Source organism: Podarcis vaucheri (assembly GCF_965113315.1).
Source record: "Podarcis vaucheri genome assembly, chromosome: 13".
Classification (NCBI taxonomy): Eukaryota; Metazoa; Chordata; class Lepidosauria; order Squamata; family Lacertidae; genus Podarcis; species Podarcis vaucheri.
Window position 1 is genome coordinate 8,188,227 of NC_138751.1, and position 23,784 is coordinate 8,212,010.

The 23,784-nt window shown below is 42.0% G+C and overlaps 2 protein-coding genes across 2 annotated transcripts in view; one reads left to right on the top strand and one right to left on the bottom strand.

The window, feature by feature from the left end:
* LOC309516816 (uncharacterized protein) overlaps positions 1 to 23,784 on the bottom strand; it is a 279,061-nt gene that overhangs the window by 169,074 nt on the left and 86,203 nt on the right. The window lies entirely within an intron of this gene.
* Positions 11,817 to 19,671, top strand: LOC309517397 (vomeronasal type-2 receptor 26-like; the record flags this gene model as incomplete). The annotated part of the gene is made up of 6 exons (XM_082196634.1): positions 11,817 to 12,010; positions 14,512 to 14,803; positions 15,302 to 15,958; positions 16,447 to 16,674; positions 17,476 to 17,602; positions 18,659 to 19,671. 6 exons carry the CDS (start codon positions 11,817 to 11,819, stop codon positions 19,564 to 19,566), a joined length of 2,406 nt encoding a protein of 801 aa, XP_082052760.1. The 3' UTR covers positions 19,567 to 19,671.

A 23,784-nucleotide genomic window follows, 5' to 3' on the forward strand; every position in this document is an offset into this window, starting at 1 on the left:
CCACCATATATTTCCCCTTAGTGCTCAGGTAGGTTGGAACAAACGACAACCAAACACTGCAAAACATCAACATGCTGAAGGTGATGAACTTGGCTTCATTAAAAGTGTCTGGCAGCTTCCTAGCCAGGAATGCCACAGTGAAGCTGATGATGGCTAGAAGTCCCATGTAGCCCAGGACAAGATAAAACATGGTGACAGAGCCTTCATTACATTTTGATATGATCTCTTGAGTCAGTGACTGCGTGTCCAAATCTGGAAAGGAAGGAGTGGTAGACAACCACATGGCACAAATACCAACTTGAATGTGGGAGCAGGAAAACACAATGGCGTTGGTCAATCTTTTTCCTACCCACTTCCTCATGCTGGACCCTGGCCTGGTGGCCATGAAAGCAACAACCACTGTCATAGTTTTGGCCAACACACAAGAAACAGCCACTGAGAAAATGATGCCAAAAGTGGGTTGTCGGAGAAGGCAGGTCACTTTCCCAGGTTGGCCAAGGAAGAGCAAAGAAGAGAGGAAGCAGAGCAAAAGGGATATGAGGAGAGCATAGGTGAGGTCCCTATTGTTGGCTTTGACTATGGGGGTATCTCTGTGCTTAATAAAAGTTATTAGTGCCAAAGCTGTGATAAGGGAAAAAGAAACAGTAACTGACGTTAAACTGATCCCTAAAGGTTCTTCATAAGAAAGATAGCTGATTGTTTTGGGGATGCAGTGATCTTGGTTGTTGCTTGGATACTGATAATCTGGGCAGTTCACACAGTTAATCATGTCTGGAAAAAGAAGAAGAAGAAAGGTTCATTTCAATAGGAATTCACATCTGATGAGGAGTACATTTTGGCTTCGGAGTTTGTTACTACAGATATTTATCACTGCTATTTTACTGTATTTTATTGTAGTATTCTGATTTAATGGTTTCTTCTTTTGCATGGTTGTTTTATTGATCCTGGGTTGTAAGCTATCCTTTGTTCCAGAAGAGAGGAATGGTGGAATATAAAAATATTTAAGATATAAATAAAATAAACCTTATGTGTGGAAGCAAGATGGAAGCTGCTGCTCACATACATTATGGGTAGCTGCCTTCCAGAAGCCTTTGGTCTACACTTCCCATCAGTCTGGCAAGAACAGCCAAGGTTAGGAATGATTGGAGCCTAGCATTCCTGTGCTTATTACATAACTTGCCAGTGAATTAAGTTGTCTATTACCCCATGTCTCGTTTCTTCATTATTGCTGCAGGGGCAAATGATTATTTGCTGCTTGAACAAAAATTAAGTGAGGGGATAATTGCAATACATCACCTACCCATCTGGTTTGAAATCTTCCCTTCTGGACATGGAACACAATCATAGCAGCAAAATTTATCCCTTTCCCTCTTTTTCTTCTGATAAGCAGGGCGGCAAGACTTACTACACACAGAAAGGGGTGGCACCTTTCAGTACACATCATTGGAGTTTAGGGTAGAAGAAAGAAGAAATGTTTTGTTGCTCATAAGCTGACGTACAAAATAAGTAAATAAGCAAACTGTTGACATGGAATAATGAACTTAAATGGAACATTACACATTCATGCATACACCCGCCCATCTCCTGCTAATGCTTTCCAGAATATATTGTTTTTGCCATCTATTGCTTGGCTGACATACGGGCATAGGAAGTTGCTAAATACTGAGTCAAACCCTTGGTTTCTCCAGCTCAGTATTGTTCACAGTGAAAGGCAACAGCTCTCCAAGATTTCAGACAGGGACATCTCCTGGCCCTAGCTGGAATTGCTAACAATTTAACCTGGGACCTGTATGCAAAGCAGATTCTCTATCACCAAACTATGGCTAGGGATGCAATAAGGCAGTCATTTCCATTCCTTTCTATCCTATCTCACAATCGGAACTATTTCCATTCCACTGCAGTTTGGTTTCCACAAAACACCATGTTATTTGTCACACTGTCCACTATTTAATGTAATTCACATAATTATTGATGCTAGTTATGAATTTAACATAAGTAAACACTTTTAATTCCACACCATTAATTTCAGTGCAAGGCACACACAATCTAAATGGAGAGGGGCAGAAGTAATCAATCACATATTGCTTCCGAGTAGAAAACAAAACAAAACAAATATTATAAAAGCCTGGATTATTTTCCATTTGGATGTAGGATAAATTAGTCCAGATTGGTTATTTCCACTTCTGTTTTAATTTTCATCAGTATTTTCTTACAACTCTAGCTGAGGGCCCTTCTCCAAAATGTGGGTACCAGAGAAGTTATTTTAATAACTTAATCCAGTGTCTCATTCCATAGGAAGAGGGGTGTCTATTGGTGTCTCATTTTCTTTTGTAAAAACAAAAAAACAAAAACTGGTTCAAAATCCCCTATCAAAGTTTATTGTTATAGAGGATATTATTTTTTATTTCACTTGAACAGAATATTGCACATTTCCCACTGTTAGGCACTTTAAGGTTACAGCTCTCTTTGTTTTTCTTAATGCAATAGGTGGTATTGTCTTTATTATAGAGACAGATCATTCATCATCAACTGATACAGAAGAGAGAATTCTTAGGTCTTAAATCAATATCCTAGCACCCATACTTGGTTAAATACACTGGGCCACACAATTAAATCATCATCAAGGATTAGTTCTTCTCCTTCAGGAGCTCTGGGCTCCACACTTCCGACTTTAACTCTCTGGAAGGAGTTGTTTGGGAAAGTGACTATGCTCATGATGTCAAATCCGCCTTCCATTTCTCTTTTGTCATTAAAGGACACCGCTTCTTGAGCTGAGTTGTTGAATGTTATGTCTTGAAGAATCAGGTGGAGCTAGTTGAAAGAGAAAAAGAAACAAGGGGAGAGCAAAATAATAGGCTGGATCCAGAGTTAGACATGCATCGCTGGAAATTCATGACATTGAATTCATGAGTTCATGAAAATTCCCAGTGAATTGAATGGGTCTGGATAGGCGTGCCTAAACAAAATTGTTTTAAGCAGGTGCCATAGTTAGCAAAGTGATGGTACCTGCCAAATGTTATGTTATGTCCTGATAGGGTCTCACTTCTTTTACAACCGCAGTTTCCCAGTGAAAAGCAAGAGATGCCCTACATACAGTGCATTGAAGTAACCTAATCTTGAAGTAACCAATGCCTGAACAATTGTGGTGAAGCTCTCCTGGTCTAGACAGTCTTAGCTGATGCACCAGTTACAGCTGGTAAAAGGTGCTTCTACCCACTGAGGTATCTGGGTCTCCAGAGACAAAGCTGGATCCAGACACTCATCGCCTCTGACTGCATACCTGCTTATTCGGGAGGATTGTAACCCCATCAAGGGCAGGCAATCAACCAATTTCCCATAGAGGGTAGCCTAGGGCTGCCAGATACCAGCACAGACGTCACTTAAAAGGGCAGTGCGCTTGGAGAAGGGAAGAGAGCCATTCCCAGGCACGCCTACATTGGGGAAGTGCTGGGGCGTGGGCGGGGCAGTGTGGGGCTCTCCTCTTCTCTTATGCTCGCTCTGTGCATCATGTTTTTCATAGCAAATCATTCTAGAACTTCATTTTTCTTGGAGCTTTTGCCCACCACAAAAAACTCAACAAGCATAACAAAAGAACCACCTTAACAACTTTTCTGTCTGGATTTTCAATTTTGGAAATATGGCAACTGATAGCCACTCACCCACATTGCATCCTTCTTAGGTTATTTTCCCATCCCACCAGAGGGCTCTCATGACCTCTCCTTATCCATGTCATGGAGAAATAGAGTTCAGTATCATCAGCATACTGATAGCATCTTGCCTCCAATCTCAATACCATTGAGGATAAAACAGTGCCCCATGCCCCCCAGCTTAACTGCCTGGGCCCCACAAAACACTCATGCAATTCTACTCTCTAGATAGGACCAGTAACTAAATGCCCCCAGTTCCCATTCCATGTAGCTCGCCTTGGTCAATGGTATCAAAAGCTGTAGAAAGCTCAAGCAGCAGGAGCAAAGTCACACTCCCCTTGTCCTGTCTTCCATAAAGGTTACCCAACAGGATAACTCAGTTTGGCAAACACCTTCTCTTGTCATGCAGCAAGACCTAGCCTGAAAATGAAGCTTTTTTTTTCAGTGAGGGATGCTCAAAAGTTACGGCTTCCCTTCTCCAAGCCCCAAGAAAAGGAGAAAATGTGAACCCACAAATTTCCATCAATGTGTTGGTGTGTCTAACATAATTTTACCATTAGGGAAAAGGCATATTGTGTTACGGAAAAGGAGCAATGCAGCAGCGAGCTGCAGCTGGCTGGAAAGCTAAACAGGATGTGAGTGTTGGGGACTGTACCGTGGGAACAAAGGGGCAGTCTATAAACTGTGCTGAGCACCGGATGTTAGCTCAGAGTGTCATTTGACCTGTACAGGAAGTACAGGAGGTGGAGTTCGTCTCTCTACTGTTGGTGTCTGAAGAGAGCAGACGCGTTTCTCTGTACTGCTGCAAAGACAGAAATAAAGACATGTAAATACATTTCTGTCTATCTCTTTCCCCTCCCTGGGGGAGGCAGGGAGCAGGGAAGAGTGGTGTGTTCTTCTCACGCTTGAGGAGGATCGCCAATTGTGACCTAGCCTGTATCCTGCCGGGAAACACAGACAGGGAGGTCAACCAGGAGATCAAGCCGGGTGCCTGGAGAGTGGCCAGTTCCTCTGATAAGGCTTGATATCTGACATATTGTATTAGCTTTTTCATGGCAAATAAAAACACAATTATATAGTGTAGACATTACCTGCCAAGGGTGGAGTACAACTCTTTCAGCCTCCACAGCTGCTCTGTGCTTTGGTGTAGATGAGTCCATGACATGCAGTGCATGTGCAGCAGCATAGACAGCATTATAGATGCTGTAGCTATGACCAGTCATGCGCATTTCAAAAAGAGGCGCAGGAAGGCTCTCCAGCCTTGCCTCTCCAGTACATGGTTCATCGACCTCTTTTGGACAATGAAATGAGCAGTCAAAGACTTGCTCCCATATATCTTTGATGAAACCATCTCCTTCTGCCCAGCAAGGCTCTATAGTCTGAAGGAATGTCTTGAATGCGGGTGGTTCATGTGAATGAATTGTGAATGAAATAGCCCCTTGGAACACTTGCAGATCTGAGCCTCTTTGAAGGCTAGTTAATGCAAAATCTATCTGGGCTGTCAGAATCCACACCTTTTCGTGAGATGTGTCATTATTACGTTCAGGATTTCCCAGAAGAATAAAATAGCTCAGCCACATAATGGACAGTGTTTCTCCATAGAGAACAAATGTGTTGACTTTGTTAAATGTGAAAGGTTTATAAATACTCTGGACCTGGTTGTTAATTTCAAACATATCATTTAACCGGGCTTGTTGTGTAATCCTTTCTGTGAAAGCTGAACAGATTCCATGCTGGGAAAGCAATGGCTCCAGGGTCTGCAAGAAACGCTCTCCACTCTCATCGTTGACAGTGAAGAACCCAACCCATGTCCATCTGAAATGCTGAAGTAAGCGGACAATCCCAATGTACTGGCGGGCTTCGTTGGGGACCATATTGTAGAAGGAGTGGGACTGCATTGCATAACTCTCCTCTGGGGCAAATGAGCCATAAGTGAGCTGAAATAAAATGTAGCAATTTAAGAGATTTTTAGGAGGAATGCCTGAATGAATCTGCATATGAGGGCTGTCAGTCTGGGCAATGAGTATTTTTCCAGCTAAACCTGATATGAATTCAGAAAACCTGAATTTCAAAGACGTATTTTGTCTGAATTTTCTCAGCCTGTGAAAATGTAATATTTTTGAACTAGTCATTGGAAAGATATCTGGTAGAAATTATTGACTGTATATTACCCAGATATGTATTTTAATATGTATATATATTTATAATAACTGATTTTATGCATACTTTGTTTTTTTATCAACTAACTTTTTAAATCATTAATTCTAATGTATATTTTATGTAAACTGCATTGAGATATTTATGAGCAAGCATACAAACGGCATTAAATAAATATACGAATTGCATTACATAAATAAATATATTTTCCCATCCTGTTCTCTTCCTTGGGCTAAGTCTCATTTCACTTTTGAATATCAGGCAAATTAAGGAAAGCCTTTCTGAACAACAAAAACCACTTCCAGAATAGCATGAAGCGATTGCAATTTCCGTAAATCCCCATGCACAGAGCTTACCTGTGGAATCTTATAGCTATCCAAGATATCTGCCATGCGGTATGAGATATCAGAGCCAAGCCCCCCTATGATGGTCATGAGGTTTTTCTGTCTGCCACATTTGTAGTTGGGCACAAATTTCTGTGATTTGAAGAGCAGGTCCAGAGTGGTGCGGTAAGTTCTCTGCGCATCGTAGTAGCTGTCACTGATGTGGAACCCCAATGTAGCATTGGGCAAGATTCTGGGATTTTCATTAATTTCTTTCACAGCAAATGCCAAGGCGAGGACGTGCTGGTAGAATTTTGTTATCACACTGCCAACAGAGAGACCTGCTTATTTGGAAGCAGATGTTGCAAGCTTGGCTAACATTGGCTTTAAATAAGACAATCTATTTTTGAAACAAAGTCCTACAAGCATCACGACTAGGGAAGGGCAAACTTACTTTATTTGCACTATCTGAAACAATATGCAAACCAAAATGCTGCTATCCTTTAAAATTCACACCTCTCTGAATTTTGCAATGTAATATATAGGTAAAGGTAAAGGGACCCCTGACCATTAGGTCCAGTCGTGACCGACTCTGGGGTTGCGGCGCTCATCTCGCTTTATTGGCCAAGGGAGGCGGCATACAGCTTCTGGGTCATGTGGCCAGCATGACTAAGCCGCTTCTGGCAAACCAGAGCAGCGCACGGAAACACCGTTTACCTTCCCCCCGGAGCGGTACCTGTTTTTCTGCTTGCACTTTGACGTGCTTTCGAACTGCTAGGTTGGCAGGAGCAGGGACCGAGCAACGGGAGCTCACCCCGTCGCGGGGATTTGAACCGCTGACCTTCTGATTGGCAAGTCCTAGGCTCTGTGGTTTAACCCACAGCGCCACCCGCGTTCCTTAATGTAATATATACAAACACGCATTTACTAGGATAAGATGTGCATAAAAATAAGGCTTATGCACAGTCCTCCCAGTCCATCCCATGGCTTCAGTCTGCCCCCACAATCAACCTGACCTCACCTGCCTTAGATCCAGTCCACCTGCCCTCTTAACAACTGTAGGCTTTCTGCAATGGTTTAGTTGATAATCAACTCATAAGGATGGATGAAGCTGTTAATTTTGGTTTCTCTCAGTTTCTCCTTCTTCTAGTTTTAACACATTTCTCCACATTTTCACATCTGTCTGCAATGGGTTGTTTTTTTTAAGCCATCAAGACAATTCATCAGCATTTTGATGCAAATTTATCCAAATGTACAAAATCTTCTATGCAATTTCCCTGAACGCACACATTTTACAAACCAATTTCCCCTAACACAATATATTTTTATGCCGTTTTCATTAGCATGTGTATTTTAATGCGTATTTTGGCCTACTGTATGCATAATCAGAATTGCCTGAAACCCTGGAAAGCTACTGCTGGTCCTTGTAGACAATACTGAGGTAGATGGACCAATGGTTTACTTAGACAGCTTCCTATGCAACTGTTAACTACTAGCTTCTTCTTCACACATGCACACAGCATGGGAAAGAGATGTGATGATGTGGACACTCCACACCAAAATTCTCTTTCCTTGCATTACAAATGCTGAGGTTTCAAAGCTCACATGACGCAGGAAGGAGGGGATCCTTACAGTGGGACATCAGATTTCAGCTCTTGTGAAGGGTGTACCTTGAAGGAAACTGGGTTGAAAACGTAAATGATCTGAGAGGAAATCCCACCGATGAGGAGGTCTCCTGATTGGTACCACTCATGGGGAACAGGGAGGGAATCAGTTGGACGGCACTTCATAGCATTTGCTTTGCACGCTAGAGGAGGTAGCAGAAGCAGCAGCACTAGCCACACCATCTGATGGCAAACCAGAGCAGGTCCTTCTTTGTCCATCTACAATGCCATTGTTGGCATCAGAAAGTTTGAAAAAGCTATAGTCAGCCAAGATCCTTAATTAAATATATAAATATATCTAAGTGTATCAGCCTTATCTTTAAAATCAGTTAGGCTAGCAAAACATGCCTTGAATGTGCCAGTAAATGTCCATTGATTTCAAGCCAGAAATATACAAGGAAAGGGGGAGATTATCAGAGCCCAAACTGACCAAGCCTCATGTGCCTCTCGCCCCCGGTCATAATGGCACACAGTGTGGTTGGTTATAAGTAAATAACTTTCACACTTGTTTCCTGGTTGCTTTTCTAGAAGCTTCTCCTTTGAACAGGGAGTGCATTTAAGATAATTTCAGGGGAAGATAATTACTTCTGTAGGGTTTCGTCTCAGAGGATCTCCCTCAGTACAAACAGTTTTTCCACATCTGATCACTGCTCCATGTGGGAGTTAGGGCAAAAACTACATGTGATGTTAACCACGTAGTTTGCTACTGGTGCAAGCCATCTTTCACCAATAGCCAGTGCACTCTTGACTGATGTACCATTGGGGTATGTGTGTTGGGATAAGGAGCTTTATCCCTTTGCCCCCAATTGGCCAAATAATCTATGTTAAAGACACTACATTTTAATGTACATAAAATGTGTGTTTGTTTGAATGCATTGTATTTAAAGTGCTTGTAATGAGAAGTTTACATTAGGCAGGAGCTTTTATTATAGCGAATACAGTAAAGCAGCTATGGTCAGCAGACAGCTGAAATCTGAGAAGTCAGATTCTCTGTGTTGTTGGAAGCCAGAAGAGAGATTGCCAGCTCAGCATGTTGCGAGGAGCTCCCAGCATATTGCAATCTCTCTCTGGGATCAGAGGGAGGTTCCCGAACTTTATAAAAGTAATTAAAGGACTGAACCTTATTGACTGCTGCTTGATTGCAATGTGTTACTTTGTTCTTAGCAATGTTTATATGTAGATAGTTTTAAGACTGTTCTGTAGTAAAGCACTGAAACTTATTCTTGGGATGGAAAGCTCATTTATAGCTAAACAAGGTCCAGATCAGGGATTCAGCTAAATACATTTAACAATCTGTGATTGGCGGTTGCTTGTGGCTGGTGAGCAAATGATGGGTAACTTTGGTGAGTTGTAAGATTGGCAGTGGTGATTAGTTGGGTGAGTGGTATTTGGCAAACCCCCCCCCCCAATAGCTCAACAACTCTGGGCAATCCCCCCATAAAAAAGCTGAATAACTCTGGGCAATCTCCCCACATTTCCTTAATTTTGAGTCCCCCAAAATAGGGGTCGTCTTATACAAGGGGGCATTTCATACAAGGAAAAATACAGTAAATATAAAAGTTCCCTCTGCCATCATTTCACCTATTCAAGCCAGTTTCTACCACACTAAGGTTTTTGATGGGTGATATATTGCTGTGGTATGGCAGGAAGCTTCTTACACAGTAATAGACAGCTGTGTCGTCGGGTTTCATGTTATTCATCTGCAGTTCCAACTTGCATGAAGGGTTCCTTGAGACAGTGAAGCATAAAATTGCTTGCTCCCGTCAGTGTATATTAAGGCAATCCATTCCAGACCCTTCCTGGGAGCCCACCTCACCCAGTGCATGGGGAAGCTGTGGAAGGTGAACCCAGAACCCTGGCAGGAAATGTTAAGGGTCTCTCTGGGACTTTTTACACTCCCTCCTGGACTCAAACCCTGGGTCCTCCATCAATACCTTAACCACTACTCCACACTTGCTACTCCACACTTGCTATTGCACCATATCAGGATGAAAAAATACCTTTGAAGATGACTGCAAGAATAACAAACTATAGCCACCATGTCCATTTCACTTCCCGTAAGTTTTGACAGACTGTTTGGAAAGTGGTCCCAGGCAAGCAGGGCTGTGTAGTTGCGGTGAATACAGCAGATTTAAACAGGAAGTTGCCTATGTATTTTCATATGTCTGTGCATAAAAGAGGCTTACAAGCCCCCTTCAGAAATTCAGATATGGAGGAGAGGGAGACGTCTTTGTGTATTGGCCCCGCCCCTGGTATTTTAACTGCCACTACAGCTGTCCTGAGGAAGAGCTGTAGGAACTGTTCTCCTGTCGGATTCTCAGCCGCAGTCAGAGGTTACTGGCCTTTTCTCCAGGCATTCGGCTTGAGATCCTGTTGACCTCCCCGTCTGCGTCTCCCGGCAGGATACAGGCAAGGTCTCTATCGGCGATCCCACTCAACGTGAGAGGGACACACCCCTCCTCCCTCCTCCCTGCTTCCCTCAGGGAGGGGAAAGAGTCAGACAGAAATCTATTTACATTGCTTTATTTCTGTCATTCCAGCAGTACAGAGAAACGTGTCTGCACTCTCCAGACTCCAACAGTAGTGTTAGAGACTCCACCCCTGTACTTCCAGTACAGGTCAGATGACACTCTGAGCTAACATCCGGTGCTCAGTACAGTGAATAGACTGCCCCTTTTTTCCACTAGTACAGTCCCACACATCAACATCCTGTTTTGCATTCCAGACACCTGCAGCTGGCTTTCGCATTGCTGCTTTTTCCTGACACCTCCTGGCCTGGGTGTTGTCACCTGCTCGGCCTCTAAGTCTGATCTAGGGGAAAAGATTGCTGCAGGGAGGCATTGCTCTTTATCAAGGGCAAGACAACCAGAGCCATGTCTGAGGAGTTGCTCTTCTGCTAGACAGGCAGAATCTGCAAAGACAAAACTATCTGACAGTGTGTTAGCTTCAGGCTTGTAACTTGAAATTAGCTTCTCCCTCCCTTCTCCCTCCCAATTCTTTTTCCCTTGTATGTAATTAGGCTATCTCTGTCCAGATAGGGGTGTAGCTGGGCCATCTGGAGATGACAGGAGCTGTAATTCAAAATATCTGAAGGGCACCAGGACGGGAAAATCTGGTCTGGATTGTGCCTAAGGTTAAGCATACTCAGAATAGACACAGTGATGTTAACAAGGGTGATTAACTTACTTCTATAAATTTCATTGGGCACAGTCGGCTGCAACCCATTTAATTGACCAAACTGGCATTTCTGATCTTCCCAGAGAGTACATCCTTACATTTCTGAATAACCTCCAAGGAAAACAAGATCAGCAGCAATTTCATCATGATATTGAAGAGATGGCCCAGATAGAAAGGGAATACCAGGAAGCTCATAGGTGTACTGTGTCCAGTTCTGGGCACCACAATTCAAGAAGGACACTGACAAACTGGAACGTGTCCAGAGGAGGGCAACCAATATGGTCAAAGGCCTGGAAACGATGCCTTATGAGGAACGGCTAAGGGAGCTGGGCATGTTTAGCCTGGAGAAGAGGAGGTTAAGGGGTGATATGATAGCCATGTTCAAATATATAAAAGGATGTCACATAGAGGAGGGAGAAAGGTTGTTTTCTGCTGCTCCAGAGAAGCGGACATGGAGCAATGGATCCAAACTACAAGAAAGAAGATTCCACCTAAACATTAGAAAGAACTTCCTGACAGTAAGAGCTGTTCGACAGTGGAATTTGCTGCCAAGGAGTGTGGTGGAGTCTCCTACTTTGGAGGTCTTTAAGCAGAGGCTTGACAACCATGTCAGGAGTGCTCTGATGGTGTTTCCTGCTTGGCAGGGGGTTGGACTTGATGGCCCTTGTGGTCTCTTCCAACTCTATGATTCTATGATTCTATGATTCTATGATTCTATGGTTTCTGCGACGTGAGCAGAAACCACCTATCAACTTCCTGATTGCTGCCAGCGGCCGCCAATCATACTCCCGCTTGTTGCGACAAGGGCAGCTGTATATTGGCTGCCACAGCGGCAAACAGGAGGGCTAATGGCGGCGATCAGGCAGCTGCGACGTGTGTGGTTGTTTGCTGCGTTCCAGTGGGTGAGCGATTTTCGGGATTCCCCGCCCCCAAACAATCAAGCGGCCAATGCTGAAAACTGCTCACCCGCCGGAATGAAGCGCAAGCCTGAGATTCTAAGCAGCAATTGTAAGCAACACAAGCGGTTGTGTGCTGCATTCTGGTGAGAGAGCAATTTCCGGCATTCCCCTCCACAACAATCAAGCGGCCAATCGCCACTTACAATCTCAGGCTCGTGGCAAAAAAACCATTCCAGCGTCCCCCCTCAGCACTACCAGTGTATAAGATGAACTCATGAAAGTTCACCAGAATTTTAGTGCAAAATTCTCCTAATAAATTTTTCTGCTAATAAATTTGTGTGCACACATTTTGGTAAGTAATTTTGTGTGCATTATCTTCAGTGGTCTTTCCATTTTTATACACATTTCTGCAAACCTATGCGTTTTTTCTGGACATTCGTTGGAGAACTGCATCAAAAGTAGGATAAATTTCTGAATTTTAGGGGATGTCTGTGTTTTAGTTCTCACATTGCTTTGGAAAGTGTGGATTTGCAATCTTTGCATTTAAATGGGAACTGAGTCAAATTTCTTAAACATCCCAAAACAGGATGAATTCTCATGATTTTATAACTTCTGCACCAACTAATCAGAACGAATGCTCAGTGAAGACCAGATACAATCTAACCTCCATGGAAGCTTGGTTTGGGGCAAGTGAATCAGGAACAAAACTCAATAAGAATAAAATCTAGAGGGGCCTTTCAAACCTCCAGAGTCCTCCTCACCAGTGTCTTGTTGCAACTTGCACTGGCAATTCCAAACTACACAGCAAACCTTGTATCTAGTGTGTGTCATAAAACTGGAACCGGGCAGTGCTGATAATCTTCTCATAATTTTCATAATTATGGAAATGTGTTTCAATAAATGATCGAACATAGCACTTCATCCTGTCCCCCTTTCAAGCCAATGGCTTCACTTTAGGGTATTATTTTCCTGTTGGCGTTTGCTCACCTTGGAAATCTGGGACCTGTCACCTACTTGTAGTCTCTTTGAGGAGCATAACAATCTTGTGGCCAGATTCAAGTAGAGACAAACATGCTTTCTATCTAAAAGGATTCTGGCGCAGTGGCTTTGCTAAGTTATCTCCCCCTGCAGCTATCCAAATTACTGTCATTTGTTCACCTGCCCAAAACCCTAGTGGTGTTTCAGAAAATGACAACATTTAGTAAAAGCACTAGCTTTATAAGTAGATATAGAAAACAAGCAAGCCTCCTGTCACTGATGAGTGACAAGATGCAGGTAAGGTTCTGCCAGTTTGAGCTGCGATGTGTGTTGCCATTTTGTAGAGCAAACTTCAGAGTCTGTATTGGTTGTCTCTACTAGCCTGCTGAGGCAGGCACTCGAATTCTGCTGACGCTAAAGATAAGTGTGTTGTTTTCCTTTACTGGCAAAGTCAGGCACCACCCACAGTAAGGCGTTAATGTAAGGCTGGATGCTGGAGCAAGAGAATGCTAGAGAGGATGTTTGCTGTAAAGATGGTGGGTCTATATGGGTTGTTGCTGCTGCTTCAGCCTCTCAAACAATGTAAAGCAGATACCAGAAAGTGCCACATGAATGATCCCCTGCCTGTTCCACAAGAGTGGTACCAGCCTGGGAGCCTCATCATTGGCGGGATAACTTCTCACATCTCTTACCATTTCCATGAACTACACTTCAATATATTTCCTTCTTATGAATTGTTCGAGGTTCCAAAGTAAGCATTCACCTCCCCCCTTAATCTGCTTCATCTGAGCTTGTTGCTCATACAAGTGATAGGATTTGATTTGATTTTGCTTTTACTTTTATATACCATCTTCCTATGGTACAAGCTGGAAAAACACAAAATATAGAAGGAAGATCACACACCTCATAACAATCTGATCCAAAACAAATTAGTAATAATAGAAAAGATCATTTTAAAGTAAAGTTATATCAAATAAAGTAATATTCAACGATCCATACAGAATATGATAGTACATAATAAAACAAACTTTCCAAATATCAGTAAATAATAGTTTTATAGAAATCCACTCTCAATAAATACAATAAATAATTACAAAACTGTTATCAATTTAAAAAAATGAGAAATGCACAAAATACTGCAATAAAAAGATCAGCTTTAGGTACATGGTCATGTATGTATGTATTTCTTCTTTTTAGGCTCCTTAGAGAGAGAGGGAAAGCAATGTATTACAATGATGTGTGCTTCAAACAATGGCTTCTTCAGAACTATATCCAGTGCTATTTTTCCTAGTAAAAGAGGTGCCAGAACTCACATTGAACACCTACCTGAAAGGTGCTGGAACTGAGTTCTGGTTGAAAAAATGTCCCCAGGATTAAATTTCTGAAGGAAACTCCTGGACTGGAAAGCTTAGGACTCACTGTTGGTTCAAGGCAGGAAAACCTTTGTCAGTGTTATGATGCTTTACACATGTTATTTTGTCTGTAAAGGAAGAGTTTTACTATCTCAGGAACAGCAGTAACAGGGTACCTTCAGTAGCTATGCGGTATCATCACAATCCCAGTGGCAAGCAATTTGGCTATAGACAGGATGGAGCAGAATTGTTCTAAAGAGTTTGGCTGCCTTAAGTGCTTCTTGGCTGAAAGAGCACTCAATCTCTCTCTGCAGTGTGGTGCTAAAATTCTACCAGCACATCCTGGCCTTGGTGTTTGCGGTAAATGAGATCAACGAGAATCCCAGCATCTTGCCCAATGTCACCCTTGGGTTCCACATCTATGACAGCTACTACGACACAAGGATGACTTATCGGACCACTATGGATCTGCTCTTCAAATTCAGAAGATTTGTCCCCAGTTACAAATGCAACACCCAGAAAAACCTCGTAGCTGTCATTGGGGGACTTGGTTCTGATGTCTCCTTCCATATGGCAGAACTCTTAAGCCTATACAAGTACCCACAGGTAGGATTTATCCATGGATGAAGGGGGGATAGTCACTAAGTTCATTCTTCTCCTGGAATGCTGAGAGTAATTTTGAGGGTCAGAATAAGCAAAGGAATGGATGAGAGAAAATCAAAATCTTCCCTAATGCTTAAGTTCCCCTGAAGCTTAGTGGTGCCATTTCCCAAGTGTGCAGCAGCTGCAATATCCTTAAAAAAAAGAAAGAAAAAGAAAGAAATGGAAATGAACTGTGACTTCATTTTAAAATGAACTATGACTTCATTTTAAAATGAACTATGACTTCATTTTAAATGAGAGGTGCTAGTCATCAGAACACCTCCTTTACCAGTTACTAAATGTCACATTTCCCAAGTCTACATTTCAGAGACCTTTAATACAATTTTGGCCTGCTCCCAAAATTGTGAAGGAGTTTTTCCACAGCTCTGATAAATATTCCTGTTTTGCACAGGGTGACAGGCTCAGATGCTCCTCTTAAAATATTTCTGTTTTTCCCTTCAGCTCACATACGGTTCATTCACCTCAGAGCAGAGTCATACAACACAGTTGCCTTCCTTTTACCATATGGTCCCAAGTGAAGCAAACCAGTACATTGGGATCATTAGCTTGCTGAAGCATTTTGGTTGGACCTGGATTGGGCTCTTTGCTGTGGATAATGACAGTGGAGAACATTTCACACAGGTCCTGGAGCCATTGCTTTTTCAGAATGGAATCTGTTCAGCCTTCACACAAATGATTCCAAAACAAAACAATGCACTGAATCTCAATGCAGTTAACATATTAGCCTCTCTTATTTATCTAGCTTTCTCAGAGAGCAAAGCCACTACCTTTGTCATCTATGGAGATTCTACGACCATTCTATGGGTGAATACATATGTGCTCATAGGAGTTCCTAGCTACAATGAAAGAACATCACTTGGAAAGGTGTGGGTTATGACAGCCCAGCTGGATTTTACATTAACAGGCCTTCAGAATGGATGGGATTTTCAATTGTTTGAAGGCGCCCTGTCCTTCACAATTCACTCTGATGAGATTCAAGGATTCAAGGAATTTCTTCAGATCGCAAAACCTGGCTGGAATCAAGAAGATGGCTTTCTCAAGGACTTCTGGGAGCAAGCATTTGACTGTTCATTTCCAGACCCCCAGGAGCTGATAGAGGTTGATGGAACTTGTACTGGAGAGGAGAGGTTGGAGAATCTTCCTGCATCTATATTTGAAATGTATATGACTGGCCACAGCTACAGTATCTATAATGCCGTCTATGCTGTGGCACATGCTTTGCATGCCATAGGGTCCTCTAGATACAAACACAGTCCAATAATGAGTGGCAAAAGTCTTCAAGATCTCCAGCCCTGGAAGGTAGTGTATTCATAATGAAATAATCTCATTTACATAAAGAGAATATAAAAAATAATGCATCTTCCAACTTTATTCAACAACAACAACAACAACAACAACTATTATTCAAATTAAACTATAACAGCCATGGCATACTGGTTCTCTTGCCTTAAATATAAACTATATTTTTAGGCAGATCTTTTGTAGGATGAAACTACATAAGCAATGTTGTCAACAAATTTTTAAAGTATATTTACTCCAATACGTTTTGACCCCATTCCTAACCACCCTTGCTCTTTTTCCACTAGCTGAACCCATTTCTTGAAGGCATTTTGTTTAATAACTCAGTTGGAGAAGCAATCTTTTTTCAAGATAACAGGGAGAGGAGAGGTGGATTTGACATAATGAACATGGTCACTTTCCCAAACAAATCCTTCCAGAGAGTCAAAGTTGGAAGGGTGGATGCCAAGTTTCAGGAAGAAAAAGAGTTCATCATTGATACAGACATAATTGTGTGGCACAGGAGTTTTAAACAGGTTTGGATTCTTGATAAGCTTCCCGTTTATGCCTTCTGCCATGTTGGTTGGAGATACAAAATGATTCTTGTCTCCCAAAGGATTGGAGTTCGTAACATAGATCAGATGGATAATGAATGTCAATATGTACTGGAACGTCCCTTAGGAAAATGTTGTCTAAATTTACAGCTTCTTCTGAGAAAGAATTCATCTTTGCTGTTGTTGTAGTTGGGAGGTTATCAATCTTTGGTAACCAAGCCACAGTTATACATTATGACCACAATTAGACCACTTTAATCAAAATGCCCCCCCCTCAAATTCCTAAGAACTGAAGTTTGTTAAGGGTGCTGAGAGTTGTTAGGAGAACCTTATTACACTATTCTCAGAAGTGTGGTTCTAAACAATAGACTGCAAAAATAATGCATTATAGTGGTACCTCAGGTTAAAAACCTAATTCATTCCGGAAGTCCGTTCTTAACCTGAAACTGTTCTTAACCTGAGGTACCACTTTAGCTAATGGGACCTCCCACTGCTACTGCACCGCCGGAGCACAATTTCTGTTCCCATCCTGAAGCAAAGTTCTTAACCCAAGGTACTATTTCTGGGTTAGTGGAGTCTGTAACCTGAAGTGTCTGTAACCTGAAGTGTCTGTAACCCAAGGGACCACTGTATATGCTCAGGACTGTTTGGCACATTGTGGCATGCTTATATTGCATGTACCCTGTTCTGAATTCTTCCATGTTTATCATGTGCTTACGGAGTAAACAGAGAGATTGTCAATTTCTCCCATTCTACTAATCATTTATTCCCCTTTATGGGCAGGTGATGCCTGTCTCTGTGTGCAGTGACTCCTGCTGTCCTGGTTATCAGAAGAAAAAGAAGGAAGGAGTGAAGTTTTGCTGCTACAGTTGCGCCCTGTGTCCAGAAGGAAAGATTTCCACCCAGAAGGGTAGGTCTCAATGTCTTTGTCTTCTGGATGCTTTCAGTTAATATGTTTGGTTATGAGAGGGAATTAATCAAGTTATGGTGGCACCATAGGTTCAGTTTCTACACAGAGAGTAAGGGCAGCTTAGTCCATTTTGAGTAGGCCACAAACCTCAGTACTGTCCAAGTTACTCCCTCTTGTTAACCTATTTTACCCAATGAGGATTTGTTTATTTATTAATTTCACTTTCTTTCATTCTTCTTTTCATTTATTTTATGTTCTCAAAGAGGTTTCCATAAAAAACCTATGAACAGAAACTCACAAAGACCAGATGAAAAGGCAGCTGCAATCAAATAAAACAAATGATAGCCTTCAACAGTGTGATGATGTACCTATCTGTGCCTCCAAGGGGAGAGAGCACCAAAACTGGGGTACCACCACTAACAAAGCCCTGTGCAAGGACCTCACACATACTACTCAGTTTGACCTCACACAGCCCTCCCCACTGATCTCAGGGCTCAGGCTGGTTGATACGGGGAAAATTGTTCCGAAAAGAAATTGCTTACTGTAGGGACAAGGCAGAAATGGTTACAAGCACAGTGTTTGCATGCTGAAAAATGTCCCCCGCCCCCAGTTGCACAGGAGATATCTCTGCATATACCTGCCACTGTCTCTTATGTCACCTGAAAATTGGAATTTCCATAGTAGTAACATACACAGTAACTGATTAGGTGTTATGCCAATATCACACACTGTACAAAATCATAAAATAATACGACAAATAGTAGTGAAATTTTTGTATTATTTTATTTTGTTGACTAGTTCTTTATTTTAAAAATAAATACTCTGTTATAGTACAGGCGGAAAGGGCAGAACGTGAGCAGACTGTGGGGTGGAAGGGGGCAGGGCATGCTTATGTACACTCTGCCAACGTGTGCAGGGGTGGTGAATGGAAATGGTGCGAAATGGTTGCTGCATGTATTTAATGTAAACCATTTGGAATTATTTTTAAAAAATTAAGTGGACTACACATTTCATGTGCAAAATTAGCATTGTGATGATTGCTCTTTATTGCTTCAGACATGGATGACTGTTCCAAATGCCCAGAAGATCAGTATGCAAGCAAGGACAGAGATCGGTGCATCCCGAAACTGACAGTCTTTATGTCTTATGAAGAACCCCTAGGGATCAGTTTAGCCTTGGTTGCTATTTCTTTTTCCTTCATCACAGCCATGGTGTTAGGAACTTTTATTAAGCACAAAGACACTCCCATAGTCAAAGCCAACAACCGGGACATCACCTACACTCTCCTGGTCTCCCTCCTGCTCTGCTTCCTCTCATCTTTACTTTTTATAGGAAGACCTCAGAAGTTGACTTGTTACCTCCGACAAACTTCCTTTGGAATCATATTCTCTGTAGCAGTTTCATGTGTATTGGCAAAAACAATCACTGTGGTTGTAGCTTTCATGGCCACCAAACCAGGGTCCAACATGAGAAAGTGGGTGGGGAAAACATTGGCCAACTCCATTGTCCTTTTCTGCTCTTGGATTCAAGCAGGCATCTGTGTAGTGTGGCTAGCCACTTCTCCCCCATTCCCCAATTTGGACATGCAGTCAGTACCTGCACAGATCATATCGGAATGTAATGAAGGGTCTGTCACCATGTTTTATCTTGTTTTGGGCTACATGGGCCTTCTGGCCATCATCAGCTTCACTGTGGCTTTCCTGGCAAGGAAGTTGCCAGACAGTTTCAATGAAACCAAGTTTATCACCTTCAGCATGTTGATGTTTTGCAGTGTTTGGTTGTCATTTGTTCCAACCTACCTGAGCACCAAGGGGAAATACATGGTGGCTGTGGAGATCTTCTCCATCTTGGCCTCCACTGCTGGGTTATTGGGCTGCATCTTTGCCCCTAAATGCTTCATCATGGTCCTGAGACCTGACTTGAACAACAGAAAGCAACTAATAAGGAAAAAGCTCAGCTTTTAATCAACTCCATCTGATATCATAGAATTAAAGAATATTACATTCCTGTTTTGTGTATATGTTATGTGAGCAGAGTTCATGGCCTACTCAGGCTGGGACTCAGCTTTCAATATATGTCTATTAAATTATTTGTATTTATGTGTTGCATTAACAAATAGAACCAGAATATGATATATTCACATGAATAAAAATGAAGAAATAAACTTTTAAAACTTTCATGGGATGTTATTTCATACAGTATAATTATTTACTCAAATAGGGAAGAAAGTACATTAAACTGAGATTTGACAAAAGAAGAAAGAATTGGAACAATCTGCAGCTAAGAAATATTAGAAATATGAGCAAGCCAGGGCTGAACTGATACTACCCTTGCTGGTACCTTTCCAGGGAAAATCAGAGGCTCACTATGTCAGGTTCCTATTGGAAGACTGGACAAATGCTAGAACATTAGCAGTGGCAAAGTTTTTATCGGTGGTTGCAAGAACAAATGATCCCTATATTCTGAACAAAATGCTTGTTTAACCTGGAGGTATGCTGTATGAATTGTGTATTGTGTACTGCTTTGTAATGATTTGCTGGGTCTCTGAACCGTAATAATAATTGATGATGAATATTACTTGGCAAATTAAGATCCTTCAGATCTATGTTAACAATGCAACTGATAGAAATGAAATTGAATTATGGTAAAGAAACAACTTTTGAATTTGCCAGGGATATTCAATGACTGGGGAAATGGTCATCATATAAGCTGTGGAAGGAGAAAGAGATATTTTAGTTGCAAGAAGAAATGCTGTAATAAGAGATAAGTGTGCATAGTATGTTTATATTAGTAAAAATAATATGCAAAAATGCATTATATTACAGAATACTGCTTGCAAAAATGTGTTCATTAGTCAAAACTGTTAGGATATTTCCATTCCACCTTAAAACTTCTGCTGTGAATTATCTGCTGATAGAGGGCGCATGAGCTCTGGAATGTGGCAAGATATTTTCTAGAAACTCATGTCGCTAATTGCTGATACTGCGTGCCTACAGGAGATCGATGGATCGTCCGGCAGACGGCTTGGGGCCATGATGGACTTTGTCTCCCTGGCAGTATCCCAACAAAAACTGCATATCAAAATTTATGTGTTAGGAGAAATTTGCACTAAAATGCTGATGAATTTTCATAAGGATTTTTCCTTTTTTAAAAAATCTGCATATTGCTGGGGAAATGTGGTGAACTGATTTTAAGATTGTAAAAATGAGAAACAGAGACCAGCAAAATTAAAAGATCCATCCACTCATAATATAGGCCTTAATTTTAAGTATTTTAGGGACAAGAGGATCTAGGGAAGAGAATAACTGGAGAACAGGCAACTGAAAAGAGGCGGTTGGAGGATGGATGGCGGCTAACGGATTGAAGTTGAATCCTGACAAGACAGAAGTACTGCTCTTGGGGGACAAGGGGCGGGTGGGTGTGGGGGACTCTCTGGTCCTAAATGGGGCAACTGTGCCCCTGAAGGAGCAGGTGCCCAGCCTGGGAGTAATTTTGGACTCACAGCTGTCCATGGAGGCGCAGGTTAATTCTGTGTCCAGGGCAGCTGTCTATCAGCTCCATCTGGTACACAGGCTGAGACTCTACCTGCCCACGGACTGTCTCACCAGAGTGGTGCACGCTCTAGTTATCTCCCACTTGGACTACTGCAATGCGCTCTACGTGGTGCTACCTTTGAAGGTGACCCGGAAACTACAACTAATCCAGAATGTTGCAGCCAGACTGGTAGCGGTCGCCAAGACCACACAACACGAGTCTTGAAAGATCTACAAAGGCTCCCAGTACGTTTCCGAGCACCATTTAAAGCCCCAAATGGCCTCAGCCCAGTGTACCTGAAGGAGCGTCTCCACCCCCCGCCGCTCTGCCCAGACAGTGAAATCCAATGCCGAGGGCCTTCTGGCAGTTCCCTAACTGCGAGAAGCCAAGTTACAGGGAACCAGGCAGAGGGCCGTTTCGGTAGTGGTGCCCGCCCTTTGGAATGCCCTCCCATCAGATGTCAAAGAGATAAACAACTATCTGACGTTTAGAAGACATCTGAAGGCAGCCCTGTTTAGGGAAGTTTTTAATGACTGATGTTTTATTGTATTTTTAATCTTTGTTGGAAGCCGCCCAGAGTGGCTGGGGAAACCCAGCCAGATGGGCGGGGTATAAATTATTATTATTATTATTATTATTATTATATAAGCAAAAACTACTAAGGACTCATGCAAATGAGCCAGATCTGTCACCACTGAAACAGAGCCAATTTTTCTTTTTTAAAGTTTATCATTTTCTTAATAAACATAGTAATAAAAAGGAAACTCCTTCTCACCCCCAACCCAAGCACAGTTGCAATCCCATTCAAATACAAATATATCTCCTTCAGATGATTTGTTTTATTTATTAAATTTGCACACCACTCTTCATCTGTAGATCTCAACATAAAATACAAAATAAAACACAAAATACATGACAAAAGTAAGAACAAAAACAGAAAAACAATAAACCCTTTACTCATCCCTTCCCATTTCCATTTGTTACTGAAAATTGCTGGTGGTCTATAGCCATGTTCAGTGTAGTTGCATAGGACATGAACTAAGCAATGTTGTGTAAAACTTGTCTGGTTTTTTTGTCTGTTGTTTCTTCAGTCTCAAACTTAATCAGTTTTCCCCCATTAGCATCAAGTCCCACACCTTCATAAGTCATGTTTCAACCAAACTTCCTTGCTGACATTTGTTCCCTACAGGGACAGCTGTTAACCATCTGCTACTTATTTCACCACAAGCAGCAGAGAAGAGTGGGAGCTGGGAGCAAAACACCCTAAACAGGGTGGTTGTGATGGGGAAAAACCTGATGAACTAATTATTCCCCACTGGAATTGACAAAATCACTATAATTTGTTCACATAACCCAAACTCCAAAGGCTTTCTAGAAAGCAATAGAAAACTAATACAGAAGTCCGAAATTGAACATAAATAAACCCATTTGCCATGGACAGCTGGGACTATGGGCAAGAAGTTGACAGGGCCCTGTCAATTCCATTTCGGTCCTCATTTTCTATGTTATCTGCCAAACTTAAAATTGAGAGCACTGGCAACTTCCATTAATACTCATAGCACTTCCGGTAGAGAGTGGGTCTAGAGATGAGCTTTGCTGCTAGGATGCTGCTGCTGATGTTCTTCTTTCTGCTATCTGTCAAGGTGTGCAAAGTCAATACTATGAAGTGCCCCGTTAGTAATCCCCTCCCTGTTCCTCATGAGTGGCACCAGCCAGGGGACTTTCTCATTGGTGGGATGGCTTCTCAGATCACTTACCCTGCCAGTGAAGCTTCCTTCACAGAACATCCTTATGGGAGGCTATTTGATGTTCCAGAGTAAGAAACCATTCCCTCTCCCCATGCATATTCTGAACTTTGCAAGTAGAAAGACAAATATTTTTTTGTATGAGTGATGGCATGCTCAAAGAAAGTTCATGTAGGCTTATCCTACCCTATCACTTTCTGAGAATTGTGCGTATTATTAACCCCACAGTAAATATGGGGTTTGTTCTCACATAATAAGAACTCCTTTTGTTTTCGAGTATAACAGCAGGTTGGGGAGAAAGACGACATTTTCTTTAATTGGATCAAATGTATCTGGAGGTACACATGTGCAAATTCATTGTAGTGCATTCACAGGGATTTTTTTAATTAAAAAAAAATATGTTAGCACTAATTGAATTAATATAAGTCCCAATTTTTGTGGGCTAGCTGGAAAGCAAGTTGAAAATGGATGTACACTTAATTTGGCCGGATTCAGAATAGAGCTCCAACTATTTAAGGAGCATTCCTATGCACAAGAGGCTGGTGTAAAGCAAAATGATGTAAATTAAGCCGGCATAAAGGTATGTTATATCCAAACCCCATTCAGTGGCTGGGCTGCTGCTCTGTCTAAGCCTGACAGAAGGAAAACAAGACTTAAAAATAGTATTCTGTGCCAGAAATGATATTAGGATCCAGCATAAGCCTCTCATTTTTCATCCAGCCTCTGGAATGCCCCCTTTTGGAGATTTATACTGGCTTCTACTCAGCTGGCTGAGCCAGAACCAGAGAGTTATTCAAATGTGTATTCAGCTGAGCTGGGACTAAGCTGGGAATCAGTTGGCTGAGACTAATACCTACTGCATCCTAAATCGCTCATGCCTGTGGATCTTGCCATAGGATTGCT